We start from the raw sequence: 19,064 nt of genomic DNA, 5'->3' as shown, positions 1-19,064 counted from the left end.
CGATGGGAAAGGTCCCATCGGATGCGTATATCTACCCTTTCAAGTTGATTAGCTTGGTTTCTGTCGTTTGCGTGTCTGGTGCGCGCGCTGATGGATGCTTCTGTAGAATTGTAACCTGGAATTGTAAGGAAGGATCGTAAGTAGAGTGGTTATTTGAAGAGATTCGAAAATTCACAGAAGCACCTGTGTTTCTAACCGGTCATGTGACCGGATGAAAGATGTTCCGATTGTAAAGCTATCGCCATGTGAGTAGCATTAAGCATTAACACTTTTGCGAACTTTAGAACCAATTAAGGGTTGGTCTTTATTGCTCTTCTTGGAAGTTGAAGACACTAGTTCTAGACGCACATGTCGCAGCGAACGGACTATTGTTCGCTTCTTATGCCGTCCACCACCTTGCGACTGTAATAAAACATTCATTAGCTCCAAGGACTTGGCGGCGGACACACGACCTTCCGTGCAGTGTGTGATGGCTTTGGAAAGTTTTAGTGACACAGATTGATAGCGTGTCAGAGGACCCGGGAGTAGGAGTTGAGACGATTGGTACATTCGTCTTCATTTCCTCCAACCCCCCCTGGCGAATCACTCGATAATCTCGAATCTCGAACGAATGACCGAAGGGAAAAGTGGACGAAATGTTTATTGCCAATTACCGGAGGGTTTCACAATTAAACCTCAGACAATGATCCTGAGAAATGAGCCATTTTGCAAGGAGCCATCAGTGTGACAGTGTGCCAACGGGCAAATTATAGTTAACCTTTAGTCCCTTAGACCCTAGTTCATCCTCCGACACATCATGCAGCAGTGGATGGTTGGTTGGTGGGTACGCTGCAACGTGCTTTTAAATGTAAGAAATGAAAAATCCTTTCACAAACGAAAGAAAAACGAAGAAAGCACTTGTGTGTATATGTCTGTATGAGTGAAGAGGTTGAGCAACGTTTTCTTGAGAGCCCTCGTAGGTAAGTGAAACAAGTGAAGGAGCCATGGACGCCATGGACATGGAAGACGCGCGTTATAAAGCCATAGATTAAAGTAAAAGCTGCAAATGGTACCCCTGGGCGAGAGAGTGAGCGAAAGAGAACATTAAGGATCAGTCAGGAACGAAAAATGCTTATGCTTTCTGCAGGTTTATGCAGTTAATCCTTCCTTCGCAGTCGGATTCCCCGGACCGAAACGCCATTTTCATTTAATGATGCTTTCTGCGAATGTTATTCATCGTCGTCACTATGGCTGCACAATGTTATATTGCTCGGTGTAGTGGAATCGCTCGAGCGGTAGAGGAAATACAACATTTTTCCTTCCCCGAATGTGTCGCACGCAGCGCCACTGCCCACCCGCAGAGCATTTAGCGCCATAGTGATGGATGTCCCAGGGTACCAATCTAGGCCGCCAGCACAGCAGGAAGATGACAAAACGTCGCTCGCTTTTCGACCGAGACCATTTGGCACAACTGCTGCACAACAAACACGTAAACCAGTCGTTTTGTCAACCTCAAAACTGGCCACGTGCGGTATGTGCGGTTGAGCTTTAGTTCGGATCTTAATTAAAAACTGCTCCATAGTGCGCCAGCTAGCAACCGATGCCTTTTAATCCGCTGTTCAACGTACTAGTGCTGCTGAGAGTGAAAAAGGGCAAAGGGCTTTGCGTAACGTTCCGTCTGCTGTGGGGCGGAAGTTCGTTTTAGGTCGTTGCATCGCATGGTGCTATGCGCTTTTCCTGTGGATTAAAGGGGACAGGATCCACTGTTGCTCACCATTTCATCTCGGAGCTGGGCAAATAGGCGCTGGTTTGGTTGCGGTGCTGATCGCATATAAACCCCGATAAGCTTGTGTGCGCTGCATTAAACGAATCAGTTTTTTTACTGTCTAGCAGGAAGTGTGCCCGAGCAGATTGTGAGTAAATGAAACTTTACACTTTTTATTTTTGGCTCCATTGGGTTGTAAATCGATGGATCATTCAATATTCCTGCAATGGTTTTAGCGCCCATCAACCGGAATCAACAGGGTGTGACAGTGATGTGACAGAGAGAAGGATGATAAGAAAGGGGGTCACACCCTCCGAATAGGCTTGCTGGAGTTTGTGATTTTCTGTCACAGTTTTACGCTACATTAGCTCGGTGCTGTTGGTGCGCGAGATGATTTATATGGCTCGGTACTCTCGCGCGGTCTACCAGTGTGCCTGCTTTTGGTGAGATTACGCGAAAGGCACTAAAGGTAGAGCGTGGTGTGCTGTATTTCTCGTTCAGTCGGGACGAGCCCGTATTTATTGTACAAAATACAATGGCCCCGCTTCCCTCGCTCTCAACCCCTGGGAGCTTTACAGGTGTTTTGCTTCCCAGGGGCCGTAGCGTGGTGTGCTGTATGACGATATTGCTATGCTGCACGGAGCCAATTGACTCGCTCTGATTAATTTTAAAGGATCCAAAAGGATTACGGAACTACATTCACAGCGTTGTAATGGCAAACGAGATGGAGAACAAGGCTCTGTATTTACTTTGATTACACTACGCTCCCTGATCCTTTTTGCCCATTTGTCGGTTTTGTATTTGTGATCATTTGAAAAGTATTTCAAACTAGGGCGATAAGCGTGAGTCTAACAATGGCCTCCCCCGGGAATGAAAACGAAAGCCACAGCTGCAGCTTCACCACGTGGTAGCCGATTTTCAATAAGATTTACTTGATGCGAACGGACACCACATTCATTTCCGTTAACTTATTTCCCAGTGGACAGTTTTATCAACGTGCAGGTCGGTAAGTGTGCACCAGCGTATGTCCTCACCTCGCATCCGCACAAATGATTTCCAACTCCCAAAACACGCACCGTTTGGGGACCTGGTGGTCGATGAACGGAAGGTCGAGAGAGGAAGAGCTGCTATCTCTCTAGCAGTAAGAGGATAAAATCCCACGAGGCAGCAGCAACATCAAAGCGCCCGCAAGCTGGCTTCCCGTGGCCCCGCCGAAAGTGACGAAGCTGACGCCCCACGATAGCAATCCGTTTTGAGATATCAAGATATATAGACGAGCGTGCGACAGAACGACTGTGACAGTGGCGCTCCTGATACTCGGAGGTGCTGGTGCTGGTGGTGTGTCCTGAACGATGGATTCGCTATGATTGCCTCGGGGGGGGGGGGGGGGGGGGGGGTTTGGGTTTCGGGCGCGATCGCGAACTTTAAGCAACGCCTTTCAACTTCAAGAAAGAACCACCGGCAAGTGGAGACGGTCCCGGAAAATGAGAAAGTAAAACTTGAAGATGATATCAAATTCATTGCGAAAATGGTAGCCGCATTGGATGGCGAGTTCCGAAATTATACGAACACTCGGGGCCACCACCGCTTTGGTGGCAAAACAGATAAAGAGCGTGGTGCTTCACGATGTGGTAATACCTTTCGATACTCATCATCATCACCATCATCTCCAGCAGCGGTGTCGCGGCCTTTGAAGAGCATCGTGTTTCATCTTCGATCGAAAAGGTTTCTCGTCTTCCCTGCCACAAACGGTTACAAGGAGTTACCGGTTCGTAATGGGCGTTTGCCAACGATTAGCGCATCGCAGCAGGAACCACGCAGTAGTGGCCACAGATGAGGGGCGCTAGAGCGTTCGCCGCTCGCCACTGAAAAGCTGTGTAATATGTTCTTAATGAGATTATCAGTCATTATCCTGCTAAAGGGCAGGCTTGCTAGGTACATCGTGAAACCAGTGAATGTGATTTGGTTAGAAAGTTTATGTTGGAAATTTGTTCTCGCAGCAGCAGCAGCAGCAGCAACAGCAGCTTTTCGTAATAGCTCACAAGCGTTGACCTAAGTTTTCGGCGAGATCCATCAACCGGCGGCGCTCCATCGCTCCAAGACACAAGGCGCTGACGCCAGCGTTATTCTTTTTCTGAATCGATTTTTCCACATACACAGCGAGCAGCACTCGGCACACAGCTGGACTGCTCACTCCCTCACAGCGCTTCACGCGACGCATTTCCGAACGTCGCCAATGCTGGGAGGCGCCCGCAAGTCTGTGCAGTTTCTTCAGTGGTTTTTGAGGTCACGAACAAGAAAGGAAAGGTAGCAGAAGGCAGTAGCTACTAGTGAACGGTGACGCTAGTGAGTGAGATGCATTGGCACGACAAGCGCACTCCCTTCCCTCGGAACCCCTACACCTTACGAACGTCTCGAACGTGTAATAGCGGAATTGAAGTACTTCCGGTGGGTGTTATCGGGAAACACCAACGGTTACAGGAGCTACCCAGCCCCCCCGGGAACATGAAAAGGACGCCAAACGGTACGCACAGCCAGCCAGCCACGTGACTCCTACTGCGCAGTGCCGAGTGTGCGCCGTTCCCGGCAATTGAACAATTCGACAATTGAACGGCAACCGAGCGGGAGTGGTGTTGCGCTTGATGCGATGTGCTGTGCAAGCTCACCTGTCGTGAAGTAACACGGAGTGATTCCGGTTCAGTCTCGCTAGTTCGCTCAATCCTTCTTCCTCACTTTCAGCGCCTTTGAATTATTTACGGCGATCCATAGATTATGGGTTTGCAAACCATCCCAAAGACCATCGCGGCTTGCAGGATTAAACATTCAAAGGAGCAGACAGAGTTGGTTTTTTGTTGTGAATGATTGGAGAGGGAGTTCTTTGTTGCGACACTCGCTCGCACGACAGGAACTGTAGGTGTAAGTGATTGTTTGATTGATAATCTGGATGAGAGGATGGGTGGAGAACAGTCGGAGTGGTCAATCGAACGATTGTTTCAAGCGGGAACTGGCCACTGTCACGCCGTCGCATAGGCAAACAAAGACATGGCGGACCAATGGTGTTGATTTAGGTAATCTAAGCACTTTATCGTTATGGTTGGTTGCCTGCAGACGACGGAAACGGGTTTGTTTCTGATCGTTTGTTAGAATGACGTTACCGATGGAACCATTTTGTTGGTTTTGGTTCCGTGCACCAATGGTCAAAAAGGATGAAAGCTTTCTTTTGGAGGAAATTGTAGGTAGATTGAATAGAGACAATAGCGTTGACATTGCCGAGAGCCTAGTGCCCTTGAACGCGTGTCAGGTAGCATTTTATCATCATCCTTGTTCAAAATAATGTATCTTTCGACTTGCGCCCCAAAAAGGAGCAACACCAACCACAATCTTGTTGTATAATTCAGTCTACCAAATACCAAAGGGGTGATTTTGCAGACGCACGACGCACTCAAAAATCGATCGCCTTCACCATCACAACATAACACACACCCGGGGGGCTAGAAAACATGCTCGCGATTGCGGTTCCGGAACTTCTTTTTGCTCTTTGTGCACTGGTTGGTTGCTTCTTTTACGGCAGCAAATCTTCGCCGAATATCCGTGCAACTTTGCGAAATATTTGAAAAGTTCTCGCATTCGGTTTTTCGGCATTCGGCCGTGTTTGCGGTTTGCCGGCCGGTCGCTGCTTACATAAATGGAGGATGTCAACCATAAATTGCTCTTTTATTGCGGTTTTGCTGGGTCAGGTTTGAAGGAGCTAGGTGTGGCACCGGGCCTGAGTTGTCGATGGAGCGACGATGGAGCGCACATTTCCATAGAAATCAGTTCGCGCCAATGTGCAAATCCGTTCTCAGCTATAGAGGCATAAATTCTGGTTTAAACAAAGCTGGGATTTGCTGGGGGTTCCGTTTAAAGCGTCAAAGCTTACAAAGGTATGATTGTATCGGTTGGGAATGCGGATTACTATCCATCAAATATTTATGTATGTTGTGCAACAATGCAATTCATGTTATTCAGATACTTATCAGCATCTACTATACTGCAGAAAATGTGAAATTTTCTTAGATAAATGTATTTTATAGATTCTTTACTAACGGGAATATGGGGAAAATGGATGAAAGTACGTTCGTTTGGTTCATTTAAAGATATTTGTTTTTTACCTTGGCTATCAATAATTTACAATCCATGTTGCAAACGCCTTTTTTTACTTTTTCCTCTCTGATTTTGCTTGTTATTCAATATCATTCAAGTGCAAAAGTGAAACCATTAGCTCGAGATTGGACTGATTGGAAGGGCGGCTAAATTATTGCCATTTTTTCACATTCAGATCGTTCACAATTAAATACGACACCATGCCGGGGGCCATTTGTCATGATTCAATTGTCCATTTTTCACGCAAAGCTGACGGGAAGAATGAAGCAAAAAGAATCCAGACCATCGTTTTTCACGTAGCACAGCACTGCCCATCACGAGAAATCAGCATTTCCAGACTGTTCCTTCATTTTCAACTCAAACAAGACAAGTTAGATAGAAACTCAAATAATCAAACCTCATCATTATGTATTAATTGAATGGCACGCAGCGCCACGCAGGAGTGTTTCCAGGAATTATTCCACAATGTAATCAGAGCAAGGTCGATTCCTAGGATGATATCCGTGCCTGTGATATCGAGTATTTGTTGCAACAATGTTGCGCCATGAAAATCTAACCCCTCTCTCTCGCTTGCTGCGATGCTGCGTGAAGTGTGTCCTCTCACATTGCCAACCGTTACGTAAGTGGCGGCATTATGCGCTGCACGTGAGCTTTCGATCATAGCAGCCAGGGAATGGTAAGTTTGTACGGGTCGCGGGTCCTCAGACGACCGTAATGACTGATGCTTTGCACGCCTGGCCTGGCTAACTGGCTGGCTGGCTGGCTGGCTGGCTGGCTGGCTAGCACCGCCTGCCGCAAGCTCTGAAGCCTCCGGCATCGGCCGCTCGGTGACGGTAGAACTTCCCCCAGAGAGCTGTTCGCCCGAATAGGGATCCAAGCGAGCCACGTTCTGATGGTGAGAGTGACTCGATGGCCGTCGGTGCAAAAAAAGGGGAGCAATAATCTCATTTTCACCAATTCAAACCTAGCAAACGAGGGCGGTGATAAGAGAGCAGCCAAGGGCGGGCTACGAGTGACAGAGATGAAAATTGGGCCTTTCACGATCAGACCAAGCCTAGCCAGAAAGCCTTCCAGGTAGGAGAAAGACCATAACTCAAAACAGTTTATCCGTATCGCACAATTCGGCTTGCTTCGGGAAAAAAAAATATTCAGATTTAGTGCTCGATAGTGTTGGTCCGATGCGGGGAGAAAATCGATAGAGACACCAAACCACGAACGGGAAACTTAATTTACCGTTCCCAACCGTCCAACCACCCCTTCTTGATCCCTTATCCAGGGGGGTGGTTTGTCAGTTTTCCATTCCTGTTTTCAGTGTACGCGAGTTGGTTTTTGGTCGCCGGAAAAAAAAGGTGAAACAAACAAGCGGATAAAGTGCTTCGTCGCTGCTCAGAGCGAACGGACGGGAATGAAAGGAGCGACCAAGGAACAAAACGGTGAACTCAGGGCTCCGGCAAAACCTGTAAATTCTCAACAGAATCAGGTCATCAGCGGTCGGTTGGTCCGGCGGTTGGTTTGCCGTTGTCGGTGTGGTCTGGTGAGAAGCTAAACTCTCCAAACGCTGCGATATTCTCCCTTTCGTCACCGTCGATGACGGGGCGGTGAGGTAGTGAGCGGAAGTACGAAAGGAGCTTGAAAAAAAGGGATCCCCATAATGGTGAGAGCGAGAGAGAGAAGAATGTACAACAGTGCGTGTAAAAGAGAGAGAGAGAGAGAGAGAGAGCACTAGGGATGAGAGCGAACGTCCTTAGTGCGCGTGTATATGCGGGCGTGTATGTGGCCGGTGGGGGTGCTTTTGAATGGCGAGGCTTTTCCGTGAGAATTTGAATGAAAAATAGCTCCACTTCCGGGTGGTTCGCGTGCGTAGCCCAGCGGGGCTACAACTGCAAAAGCCCGTAGTAAAGAAAGCACCACCACAAATATACCCTTAGGCGATAAAAGGTCTTAAATCGGGGGTGGGAGGCGGGATGGTAGCGTTATGCATCTTTTCTCTACTCTCCCAATACAGTCCGACACACGCCAGTCAGAATGGAAACGTAGGATTTTCACTGGTCACATGGTTTTTCCACCTTTTCCGAGTACGCACACCAACACACACTTACCGTCGAGAGACTTGACAATGGAAGCAGTGACTTTGGTCGAGTGAAACCGTGGACGAGGGACACTTTGCACAATGCACAGTGGATCTTCTTCGTTCTCGATTCACGATAGCACGCACTCACGCACCAAACACTAGCAAGGGCGTTTTTCACGATCTGACACTTTCTTTCAATCACCTGAAATGAAGCACAAGCAAAATGGCAGCCCTGGCTTTAGCTTTCGATCGACACGACACGCTTCGGCACGGTACGGTGCGAGAATGAAAAGCTGACTATCCAAATGGTCTCGGCTGCGTTGGGCGGTTCGGGCGACAAATCGGGCTCCTGTCGGCAGATCGTCTGTCGTCGGCTTGTTTGATACAATGTGCTCGTACACCACTCGAAACCACTATATACTTGCTACTCACACCAAGGGATACGCCACATACTCGACCACCACCGTCTTACGCCAGACGACTGCTGGAGAACGGGAGAAAAGGATCTGACAAGTGTTCTTGGGGGAGTGGTAGATGACTAGAAGGCCAACGACCGATATCACGGGTTCTTCACTTGTGCTTCAGCAGTACTTTGCCTAACGATACGAACTGAACAGTGGTTTGGGGGTGCATCGGATTGACCTCCGGTTAGCACAACTTACAGGATTGCGATCAACGAGATCAACAGCGGCTGATGAAGCTTCAAACACTTGGAAACAATCGGTAGTAACATGCACGTCCAACCGTCTCAACGCTCGAAGATGTTTTGAGAGTCGATGGATTCGTTTCGTGACGTGACAGTACGACAAGAGATTAGAAAGCTTTTCCTGTTTTTGGGGAAAAATGGAGAGCCGTGCGTGCCGGTACTTAGTGCGCACGTGCAGCGGTAGTGGAAATGCAAGAAACGATTCGTGTTGGATACTCTTTCATGAGATTAAGAGGTGGCAAAACATCGAACGACACATAAAAACATTACATCTGATAAATCGTCGCATGTGGAAGCTTTGTATGATGAAGATATACGGATGAAATAGAAATGTGGATTTACTTGAGTTTATTTTGAATGTTTAAATTTATTTTTGTTTCGCGATAAGGTCAAAGATATGAAGGAAGAATCATAAATAAGTTTATCTGGAACGGTAAAAGATAATGTACTTACAAATGCACGCCAAAAAAGGTAATGTACTAATTTCAAATATTCGAAAGCGTAATTTAGTTACTACAAATTAATTCATTTCAATTATAAGTAAAGAATAATGCTTCCTAATAATCCTCAAATTAAAATTTTCCCCATCAATTTCCCCCATCACGCTTTTGTTCTAAAAGTACCCGTGGAAAGCTCATTCGTACAGAGCGGCTCAAAAAAAATCTTCACCGTTTGAATGCTCACTTTTGTTCAATACAGAAAATTATTGATTACAAGAAAACGGAATCGGTGTATTTTTTATATTAAAATAGAATCGAAAATAACACAGATCTTATGAATGTTTATAACGCTAGTCATGATTCAAAAGTTCTCTGCTAAATTATTGAAACTATCACATCTTGACGATTAATTGTCGGTGCTTTTTAATTAAGAACTCATTCATTTGATAAAATTTAAAAGCTGTGGCGTGACGTAAAAACGATTTCTTTGTTTTGCTATCATACAACAAATCCACCGACACATAGGCCAAGTTAATAAATACTAAAACCACGAAAAACCGCGGGCACAATTTCGGATTATAATTAATTTCCCCCCAATCTAAAGCACTCTTCAAATAAAATCCAACTTCAACACTCGGTAAACGGCACGCACCGAAAGCGGCCGCGATCGCGCCGAAGGTGATCGTCTACTGAGCCGAACTGGAAACGTTTTAAATTCCCATTCTCTCCCCGCGTACGCCAACACGCGTTACTCTACGCTCGAATGTTGAACGGTGCGGTTCGCGATCCCGCAGATTCGTAATCTTCTGGTACGTCGACGTCGTGCAAGGACGGCGGATTTTCCCCAGATTGAGTTGAGAACGAAACACAACACAGTGGCAATGGCAGATTAATCCGACACCACACCACTCTCGGTCGGGAAAGCGATTGCGGCAAAAGTGGAAAGTGCAGTGCGGTTGCATTGTGTCGCGCTGGAACTGTGTGTGGGGTGTGTGGAGCCGGAGGAGTGAGAGAAAGAGAGCAAGAGTGAGATAGGGTGGAGCAAACAACAACAATCCAGCAGCCCCATCTGGAGCGACTGGTGCTTTTCCGTGCTGATTTCCGCGTCAGCGTGCTGCTGATGTTATTATGAACGTGGAAAATCAGTGTTTGTGAGTGAGTGTGTGCGTTTCCCGAGTACTTTTCCTCATTCCCTCGCACTTTAAACTGACTGGAAAAGTGATCAATATACTCCCTTTGCGACGAAACATTGGATTAACGTTTGCTATTCCGTTTGCACGCTGAAGGTCAACGAAAGACTTCAACGCTTTTAAGCGACGAACCCACTCGACTCGACGGTCTCAGCGGATCGATCGGTTGGTCGGTCGGGAAAGTAGCAAACGCCACTGTCGCCCAAGTGACCAACTTCTCGCATCTCGCGTGTTGGCGGGGTCGGCTGATGATGGTGATGGCAACGATGATGATGATGGTGATGATGGCGATGGGCTTCTCCGAGTGCGCCATTGGGCTGTGTAGCGGTGAGCTCGAGACGCCACGCCACGCCACGCTAGTGGTGGTATTTCCGCGTGACTCCATTTCTGCGTTTGTCTGCGTTTCGATCAACGGGTTTGCCATTCGCCGATCGCCGAGAGATTTGTGCTTCCGAATAGTGCGATCAGCCGTGCGACCAAATGGCCCCAATGGCGATCGTTCTCGCCACGCTGTTGAGTGATGATCGCATGGCTTTGCTTGGCTTTGTCAAACAGCACTGAACGTACGAACGAACGCTTTCGACGTCAACAAAACATGCGGCTCATGCTGTAAATGGTGAATTGGTCAACATGCCATGCAAGCAGCCGTTACGCAAGCAGGCAGAAGGGACCCCAAACCGGCACTGGACCGAAACCCTTTAGCCGTGATGGGCACACTGGCAGGCGGGCAGGAAGGAAGGCCCCAACCGAGGCAGGAGGTGGCTGCGTGTAACACATTCCTCGTGACGCGTGTTCGAGGGGTGTAGTCGGAATGTGTGTAATATATGAGTTCGCATTAAAACTGAAAGTGAGTGACGCGCTTGGCTTGGTTGGCGAACCGCGCTCTGCATTTTCTGCCGCTCGGTTTTTTGGTTTTTTGCTTTGCGATTCCTCGAAGGCATATCACCGCGCTGCTTGATTGCGTGTTTAGACGCGAAGCGAAGCGAACAGCGCAACATGCTGTTCCTGGTGAAGGCAAAATGAAGGAAGGAATTAGCTTAACACATACGGTCTGTGCTCTGACACGTTCGTTCGATCGTTGTCCACAGGCGGAAGGTGCAACAGGCAACAGGGAACAACAGCAAGCATGTTGCATTTCCCTTGGCGCCACGGTCTTCGCACCTTCAGCGCCTCCGCATCCCGACAACGGCAAGCAAACGAGGTGGTTTGTTGTAGTTTGGCGTTAGCTTCGTTTCTTTCCTGTTCCTCCTCCAGCTTCTCGTTCCTTTCCGCCCTTCCTGTTCCTTCTAGTAAGGCCCGAACCATGTCGCACTGTCGAGACGCAGCCCCTCGAGGAGACGAAGTCTGGTTTGACATCTCCTCGTGGTTGTTGCTGCTTCGTGACTCAATTCCCCGAGGCATTACCTCATCTGCTAAAAATGTGGTCCCTCGCTGCTGCTGCTGCTGCTGCTGGTGTCACCGTGCGCTGTCCGTTACGACTGATCAGATCTCCTCCTGCTCTCTCGGACCGATTAAGTAAATACTCATTATCAAAACATCCATTTCAAGTCAGCCACAGGTAAGGCACACGGCGGTGAGCGAGCGAGCGAGAATTAGTGATTGAGCTTGTCTTGTAACATCATCGGTTGGAAAGGGGGAGCGCAGGAACGTGATGCGACTAATTAGTGATGTTGGCGGCCCAGCAGCAGCAGCAAACTGTTGCGCGCTTCGTGTCTGTCGTCGTCTTCTGTCTGCTCGTGAAGATCGTATTCGCTATGGCAGCAGCAGCAACGGCATTACCGGTGAATGCGCGACCGTCACTTACGTCAGTGATAAAAGAAAACCACCCCTTTGGCGGACCCTTGGCCACGGCCACGCAACAAACCATCCCTTTTATCGGTTATAGGCCCAGCGCACAGTAACGGCACCACACATTGCCGGTCGGTCGGTCTGAGTATACGATATTAATTAGTGTAACGGATTACGGATGATGTTCCCGGGGCAGCGACGGGGCACGACGCCAGTCAGCCGACCGCAATTTATATCCTGCCGAGGGTGCGTAACGCGTTGGGGGATTTTTTGGGACCCCGACGTAACTGTAATCGGTCAGACCGAGCCGACCGTACCGGGGTCATAGGTTGTACGCCCGCTACACAAGACGGACGCACCCGCATTCGCTGTCTGTCTGTCTGTCTGTCGAGAAGCTGTCAAGCGCTTATTAATCTGCATCGTTTGACCGACCGGGCCACAACGAGCGGGCGGTTACTTGCGTATTCATGGCGATGACGTGCCAATCACGAAAATCTGTCCATCAACAGCCGTGGCCGTTAGTCGGCGGGGGGGCATGTGGTTTGCGCGAATATTATCCAAAGTATGCGCACTCCTGTTACCTGACACCAATCACGCCCCAGTCGTGGACAAAAGCCCATCGTGGTTTCGGTGGTCACAGCCCCCCCCCCCCCCCTCCGCGGTACATGCTCAACAACCACGAGCCACCGTCCATCCGACATTTTGACACGTAACCTCGGGTCCAGCGCTTGCAGACAGCAGGTCTGGCGCGGATTCACCGAGGAAAGGTGGTCTGCTTCCATGGCTTCAGGGGTTGTTAGTAACTGACTGGCTGGATGGCTTGCTGGCGATGCAATGTATTCTGGACCGCGGAGCCGAAGGGGGCCAACGTACCAGTTTTTGACAGTTTTGAATTACAAATAAGGGTTACGGGATCTTTTTTTGAACGGCCTCGGAAGCATTCTTATATTCTCGCTCGCCCGGCGTACTTTCTATCTGCACCATAAACTGGCCGTTCTTGTAACGCCCCCAGGGGCGGTAGAATGGTGTGAACGTTTGGTCAACTCTTTGGAACAGCTGTGAGGGGTGTCGCCACCATTCCCACGGAACATTAGAAGCCGTTCTGCGCCTAGCGAGGGACAATTTGTTTCGCTTTGGCACGGAAAATGACCTCGCCACCTTCGCCATTAAAGCACGCCAACATCCCGAGACGTTAGCTCCCCGCGTACAGGTGTCCCCCTGGAGCAGCGACAGTGACTCGGTGGTCTCTTTACTCGATTAACTCCGACGATCATCGCCGCCAGCACCAACACCGCCGTGGAGTGTGATCCCGCACGCATCGGTTTACTTATGAGCCGCCCACCGGTACCTGCCCTGTTCCCCTCCGCTTCCGGATCATCCACCACCAAAAATGTTTAATGCGCCCGAACTGTCTTAATGGCCTTGGCCAATGGCCATCGTTGAGCGTGAGCATGCGGCCATTACGGTGAAGCGTTTAGATAGCGCTAGAGCGATAGGATGCCGGTGGATTGCTGCGCTCCGTTCCCCATCGTTTAGGCCCGTGACCATCAAGTGGGCCATGATTGCTAGCGCGTAAAGTTAAGGCACTGCAGGTGGAAAATCCAGAATTTTCCAAAATCCAATTTCACTCACTCATCATCTTCCACTCATTCATCTATCTTTTCTTACGGTTTTCCATCGGCCAACAGCACAGAGAGTGTGTGCGCCGGTGCGTCTGTATGTGTGCAGTGAAAGAGGAAGGCAGGTCAGCGGTTAATTGAAGAATTTTTGAAGTTTAATCCGTGCCTCGGAGGCACTTCCGTCGTTCGTGAAGAAGAGTGAGAAGCCTCCGCGTACGGGGTGGCTGGAAAAGTTTCCCCCAAATAAACGAGCCATTGTGTACCAGCTCAGCAACGAGTGAGGACTGTGTGCCCGTGTCTATGTGTGTTTAGAGAGCTGAAGAAGCGGTTGCGTTCTAGAGCAATAAGTGCGCAAACTGACTGCAAGATCGCGTCAGGATCAGCAGACGCAGAAGGTGCTAAAACATAGTCTGCACTGACAGTGTGACAGGATGAGTCGAGACGATCTGTGTCGCCGTCTGGCGACACCAGCAGCAGCAACAACAACAACAGCAGCAGCAGCAGCAGCAGTCAACAGAAGAGACCACTCAGCGCGATTGATGGCAGTAACGGTGTTGCTCGTTCTTGGCGCATTCATCGGACAGGTGAGTCAGTAGATCTTCGGTGTTTTACTGCCCGCCTCTTGCAGGCCCAACCTTTAGGCGGAAGTGGCCATGATGTTTTTCTTTCGATGTCAGCAAACCATCATCGTCATTGCGAGCGACGCGACTTATTTGCATAAGTAAATTCCTTAGAATCTCGCCATTCTCGGCAATGGTCACACCGGGGGCAAGGCGGTGTCAACACTGGGCGCGCTGATGTGTCGCTGAGTCCACACGGGAGACCAAAACCGTTCGCTTTTTCAATCGCTACGCCGGTCGGCACAAAGTGCTCTCCGGAACCCATACTTTGCGGTTGCGTTTTACGTTGCTCCGTTCGAAAATGAAAACCAGGCAAAAGCTGCACCACTTGCACGTTTGGTGCGATCTCGATGGTATTTCCGCAGTTCTCGCGCACTTACTTGCTACTCGGGACCCTTGATTATGCATATGACGAGTCGCTGAGTGCAGGGATGCAACGAGAACGAGATGCCGAAAGGTTGTGCGGCTCGGAGGATGCTTCGCTTGTTGATGGCGGTTCGAGTGTACGAGGCGGTTCGTATCGTGGTCTACAAGGCTTCACATACACCCTCGGACCGTTTTGCATGCATACGGCAGTTTGCATAAATTTAGCTTAAGGGCTTCATTTAACCTTAACGAATAACGATGATGATGATGATGCTCTGGGCACAATAATTGCAGCGCAGCGTATCGTTGGCCAATTGATTTTTGGCCAACGAATACCGTGCGCCATTGCGTTGTAAAGAAGAAAAAACGGGAAGAAAGAGTTGTCTCGGAAAAGACAACATCGTGGTGCTGTTGCTGCGTGCCCTTTTCGTCGAAAGTGCCCGCGAGGAATTCGAAGCTCACATGATTTTTTATGACTTCCTCCGAAAATTATCTTGTTGCTGCTGCTCTTGAGATGAGTCACGACAGTGTATGTGTGCGTGTATGTGACGTTGAATTTCATGCAGGAACAAGCAAGAAACAGCGAAAGCGAAAGAATGAATACCGATGGTCGGGTACGTGAGGTGAATGCCGAGAAGCTATGCTAGCGTGTGTCTTCTGAGCATACCAGCAGAACATATTACTTATATCCCCATCCCCCTTTTGAGGGCAGTTTTGTTCAGTTGAAGTGCAGTGACAAAAGGTGGTGTTGGGTTTTGTTTATCTGACCAACGATTGCAACCAACATCATCACAGGTCATCGTCGTCGTTCGTACACCCCCACGCTAAAGCCAAACCAAAGCTGGTACATGTAATCAGTTAATGATTAAAACATATCCTCACGTCTCCCGCGATGCGATTGTCACGATGCCACCACCTTCAAGGGTCCGCAGACGAGACTCACCGTTCGGCATGAAGTCACCCGGCCAGGGACCGGCCGTACACCAGTGCACCTACACGCGTACCAAGGTGAACAGGTCTTGAATCTTTTCGCCGCCGCCGCCGCCGCCGCCTCCGTGCACCCTTCTTCTTACCTCGATCGCAATGGATGGCGCGCGTAAAGGTTGAGTGGTATCGCCGGCCTCGCCCAGTATCAGCCCAAATCGCTCCATCGATCGTGCCGATGAGATAAAGCAATTTTCCCTCCTTTATGCAACGAATGGGCCAGGAAAGCGATTGACATTTCGATCGGCCAGTGCCGGAGGGCATCCACAAATTTCACGTGGCGCTGAGCAACCGTTCGCGAATGCCCCGGTCACCGGACATGTATGGGTTGCTTCTAGTTGTGCTGCTGCTGCTGCTGAACCCACGGAGATGACGGTCTGCCTCCGCTCACCTTGAGCAGCAGCAGTAGCAGCAGCGTATGCGAGATGACGTAATGTTGTTCGCTGCACGATCGCCACGAACCGAGCGAGCTGGTTGGGCTGCTACTCGATCTTCGACGGCCAATTTCGATCGTAGGTGACACTCGACGCCTACGATGGAATGCTGTTCGCGCACTGAGTGAGTGAGAACGACAGCGAGCGACAGAAATAGATACTACGTCCGTCTCCGGCTTTCGTCTTCCGGTGTGGTAGACGCTGGATGGACGTTGATCGCCGTTTGTTTTAATAATTTAATTTCTCGCCCCTCCGAAACGGTGTTGGAAAATGGATTTTTGCGTGAGAGCTCTCGTGAGACGCCAATCTGCCATGAAACGTTAGGAAGAAATTAAAATCCCATTCACAACGAAAGTGATCTTCGCAGGGTGCTTCGAGTCCCAGCCGCATGCGTTGGCCCTTTGCTAGAGTTATCTCTCGATTCACTTTGTCCGCCGTGGACCACACGGGCAGCCCGGAATGGAGGGGAGTGAAGGAAAACTCACGACGTCGACGCCAACGACGACGGAGATGATGACGATAATGATGATGATTGACGATAATTGATACAGGAGTCCCGCAGGTTCTGCAGACCAACAGCAGCAGCAGCAGCAGCAGCAGCACCAAGGAGAGTGTGTGCGCGCGTGTATGTGTGTCCAACGTTTTGTTCGTTCGACGCCTTTTGATTGATCGTCGGTAATTATAACAAAGGGAGAAAGGTAGGGAAGATGGAGGTGCCAGGGGAAGCACACCAGCGCTCCCATTATCCTGATCGGAGTGCTCTACGCAACGCAAACGATCCCCAGATCGGAATCTGACTGACGGTGTTGAACACTTCAGCATAGACCCACAAGGTTCTGTTGTACGCCAGCGACCAGCATACATTACCACACATTGGCACCTGATACTGTCGCCGCAAGGCCCTGGCCCTGAAGAAATCGTGATCGTCCGAAAGGATGCACCTTTAGGAGCCATGACTTGGAACGTATTTTGCCGCTAGCACCAATCGCGGTAAAGATCGCGATCACACCTTCGCTAGGAACACCGAAGCAGCAAGGTTCAATGGCTGCCCGTAGCCGCTGCGCAGGAAATGAGTGAAAAGTGTTTCCTCGATCGGCCCGGGGGAACGGTAGGCGATCCAGTTTCGATCGCTGCTGCGTCATTCCGATCCGAGGGTAAGGGCCGATTTGATTTTGGGAGTGCCTCTTCGCCGGTATTTTTATTTTTTACTGGATGCCGCCTTGAATCATGGTCTCACGGGCCGTTTTCACTCGCTCACTTCAATCTGCAGCAGCAGCAGCGGAGGCAGGTCGGTCGGAGATTTCATTTGCGATTCACTTCCGACATCATTAAACACGCACCGTGCCAGTAATGAGGCAGCTCTGGTGAGGCGTTTTGTGCTTTTATTTACGAACGCTTTGCGAGCGTGATGCGAGGCCGAGTCAGGTGGCAGTCAGGAGGCCCCCACGGGGGCGGATGCGAATCGGATTGGCCACTCCGCCACGGTGTGTGCGCGCCGACGCTTGGTTTTTGAATTAGTTTCGCGTGCGCGGACACTACCGTGCGCGCGTTGTGTGCCAGTTTTATGACTTTTATTGTTTCGATTGGAGTGTGGTGGGAATCTGTGGTGGTGGTGGTGGTGGCTGACTGTATGCCAGACGGTCCGTTTGCTTGTCGCTTCTGCCGCGCGGAATACTAATGAACAGAAAGTGCTACTGCTGCTACCAGATGCTACCAGATGGTTTGCAGCGAGAGTTCTAGGGGGTCACCTCTCGATATCTAGAGCAGAAAGGGCAACAGCGTGGTCAGCAATTGCTTGGCACCGCTAAACCCCTACAGCGAACACAAATAATTGCGTCAAGATGGACGATGGTCAGGTTACGATTCGAGTGGAAATCTAACGTCGAAAGGAGGCAAACACCGTTGGCGAATGGTGGAAAATGCGACGAAGAAAAGGTAGATAAACACCAATGAACGCTTGTTGTCGGTTGCGGAAAACGGAAAAGCAAACAAGACACACACCGTGATTGCTTATCTTTCCTCGCTGCGAATGCTATCGGATCAATCTTCATTTGCTTTGCTAATCACCAGTATGCCTGTTGCTGCTGCTGCTGCTCAGAGAGTGAGAATAATGTGTTCGAATCAACAGACGGTGTACTGTGCTGACGATCGACACGCAAACTGATCAGAACGGTACGATAGTCCGCGTTGGTTGTTTGGTGGCGTTATCCGTTTTCGTTTGTCACTTCCCTGTTCTACGTTCTATCTGCGATTCCCATTGACTGATTAGCATAATCATAGCGTCTTTCCGCCCTTAATCAGCCCATCAGCTCGTGATGCACCAAAGGAAAACCTCAATTAACACCTTCTCCATCATTAGAAACGGGCGGCTAACTGACTAGTGAGGCCAGCAATTCTAACACACCCTTGCTAGCCCTCAGAATCGGACCGGCAAACGGGTTGGCCAGTAGCAATCAATCGATGGCATGTAATCGCCACTCTCTTTCTCTCTATTCCGTACGATAGAGCGACTCATTAATGTGGTGAGTGTGGAAAATGATAGCATTTCCCTCGGCCCTCGGTTAATCACATCCCCGGTGCAGAACGTCTCGAGGTAATTTCCCGGTCCCAGGTGCCACCCACCGGTAACTTTCTCCCTTTTTGCGCCTTGCCTTTTTGCTTTCGGACCCCGCGCGCTGGTGCTTTTCTTGCACCACAAGTCCCTCGCACGCTCATTAGCATCACGAGAAGTGATCCGGTACCGGTGACTGACGGTGACTGTGGCGTTGCAGAATTGGCCGTGCATATGCGGCCACTCCGGCTCCGGTTGCAGCTGCAGCGTTGCACCCTCGCGTTGCGTCATCGGTACGTTACGAAAGCCCTGCCGCACACGTTCCAGCGCTGAAAGGCACCATTTTCGGTCGCTGCAACGGTTTCTTAGTATTATTCCTCCGTCCTGTTGCAGCATCCTGCAATGATG

At 49.7% G+C, this 19,064-nt stretch overlaps 2 protein-coding genes across 5 annotated transcripts in view; one reads left to right on the top strand and one right to left on the bottom strand.

Moving 5' to 3' along the window:
* Positions 1–8,229, bottom strand: part of LOC126581075 (synapsin) — a 40,491-nt gene extending 32,262 nt beyond the window's left edge. The window contains exons 1-2 of the mRNA XM_050244506.1: positions 7,987–8,229; positions 36–115 (exon numbers count right to left, since the gene is read on the bottom strand). The gene's annotated coding sequence lies outside the window, so the exon portion shown is untranslated. The remainder of the gene's footprint in view (positions 1–35; positions 116–7,986) is intronic.
* Positions 8,230–8,661: 432 nt separating this feature from the next.
* Positions 8,662–19,064, top strand: part of LOC126581077 (uncharacterized) — a 38,484-nt gene continuing 28,081 nt past the window's right edge. For 2 of the 4 annotated variants that reach the window (XM_050244512.1, XM_050244509.1), the window contains exons 1-2: positions 8,662–8,681; positions 13,771–14,285. In XM_050244512.1, the coding sequence (XP_050100469.1) occupies positions 14,133–14,285 (153 nt within the window). In that variant the 5' untranslated portion in view covers positions 8,662–8,681; positions 13,771–14,132. Of the gene's footprint in view, positions 8,682–9,838; positions 9,914–10,146; positions 10,260–13,770; positions 14,286–19,064 lie in introns of those variants that run through there. The other 2 variants (XM_050244510.1, XM_050244511.1) reach the window with 2 other exon arrangements.

Source organism: Anopheles aquasalis, chromosome 2 (assembly GCF_943734665.1).
Source record: "Anopheles aquasalis chromosome 2, idAnoAquaMG_Q_19, whole genome shotgun sequence".
NCBI classification, from domain to species: domain Eukaryota; kingdom Metazoa; phylum Arthropoda; class Insecta; order Diptera; family Culicidae; genus Anopheles; species Anopheles aquasalis.
Note: the sequence above shows the minus strand (reverse complement) of the source record. Positions and strands in the feature narration are given on the sequence as shown.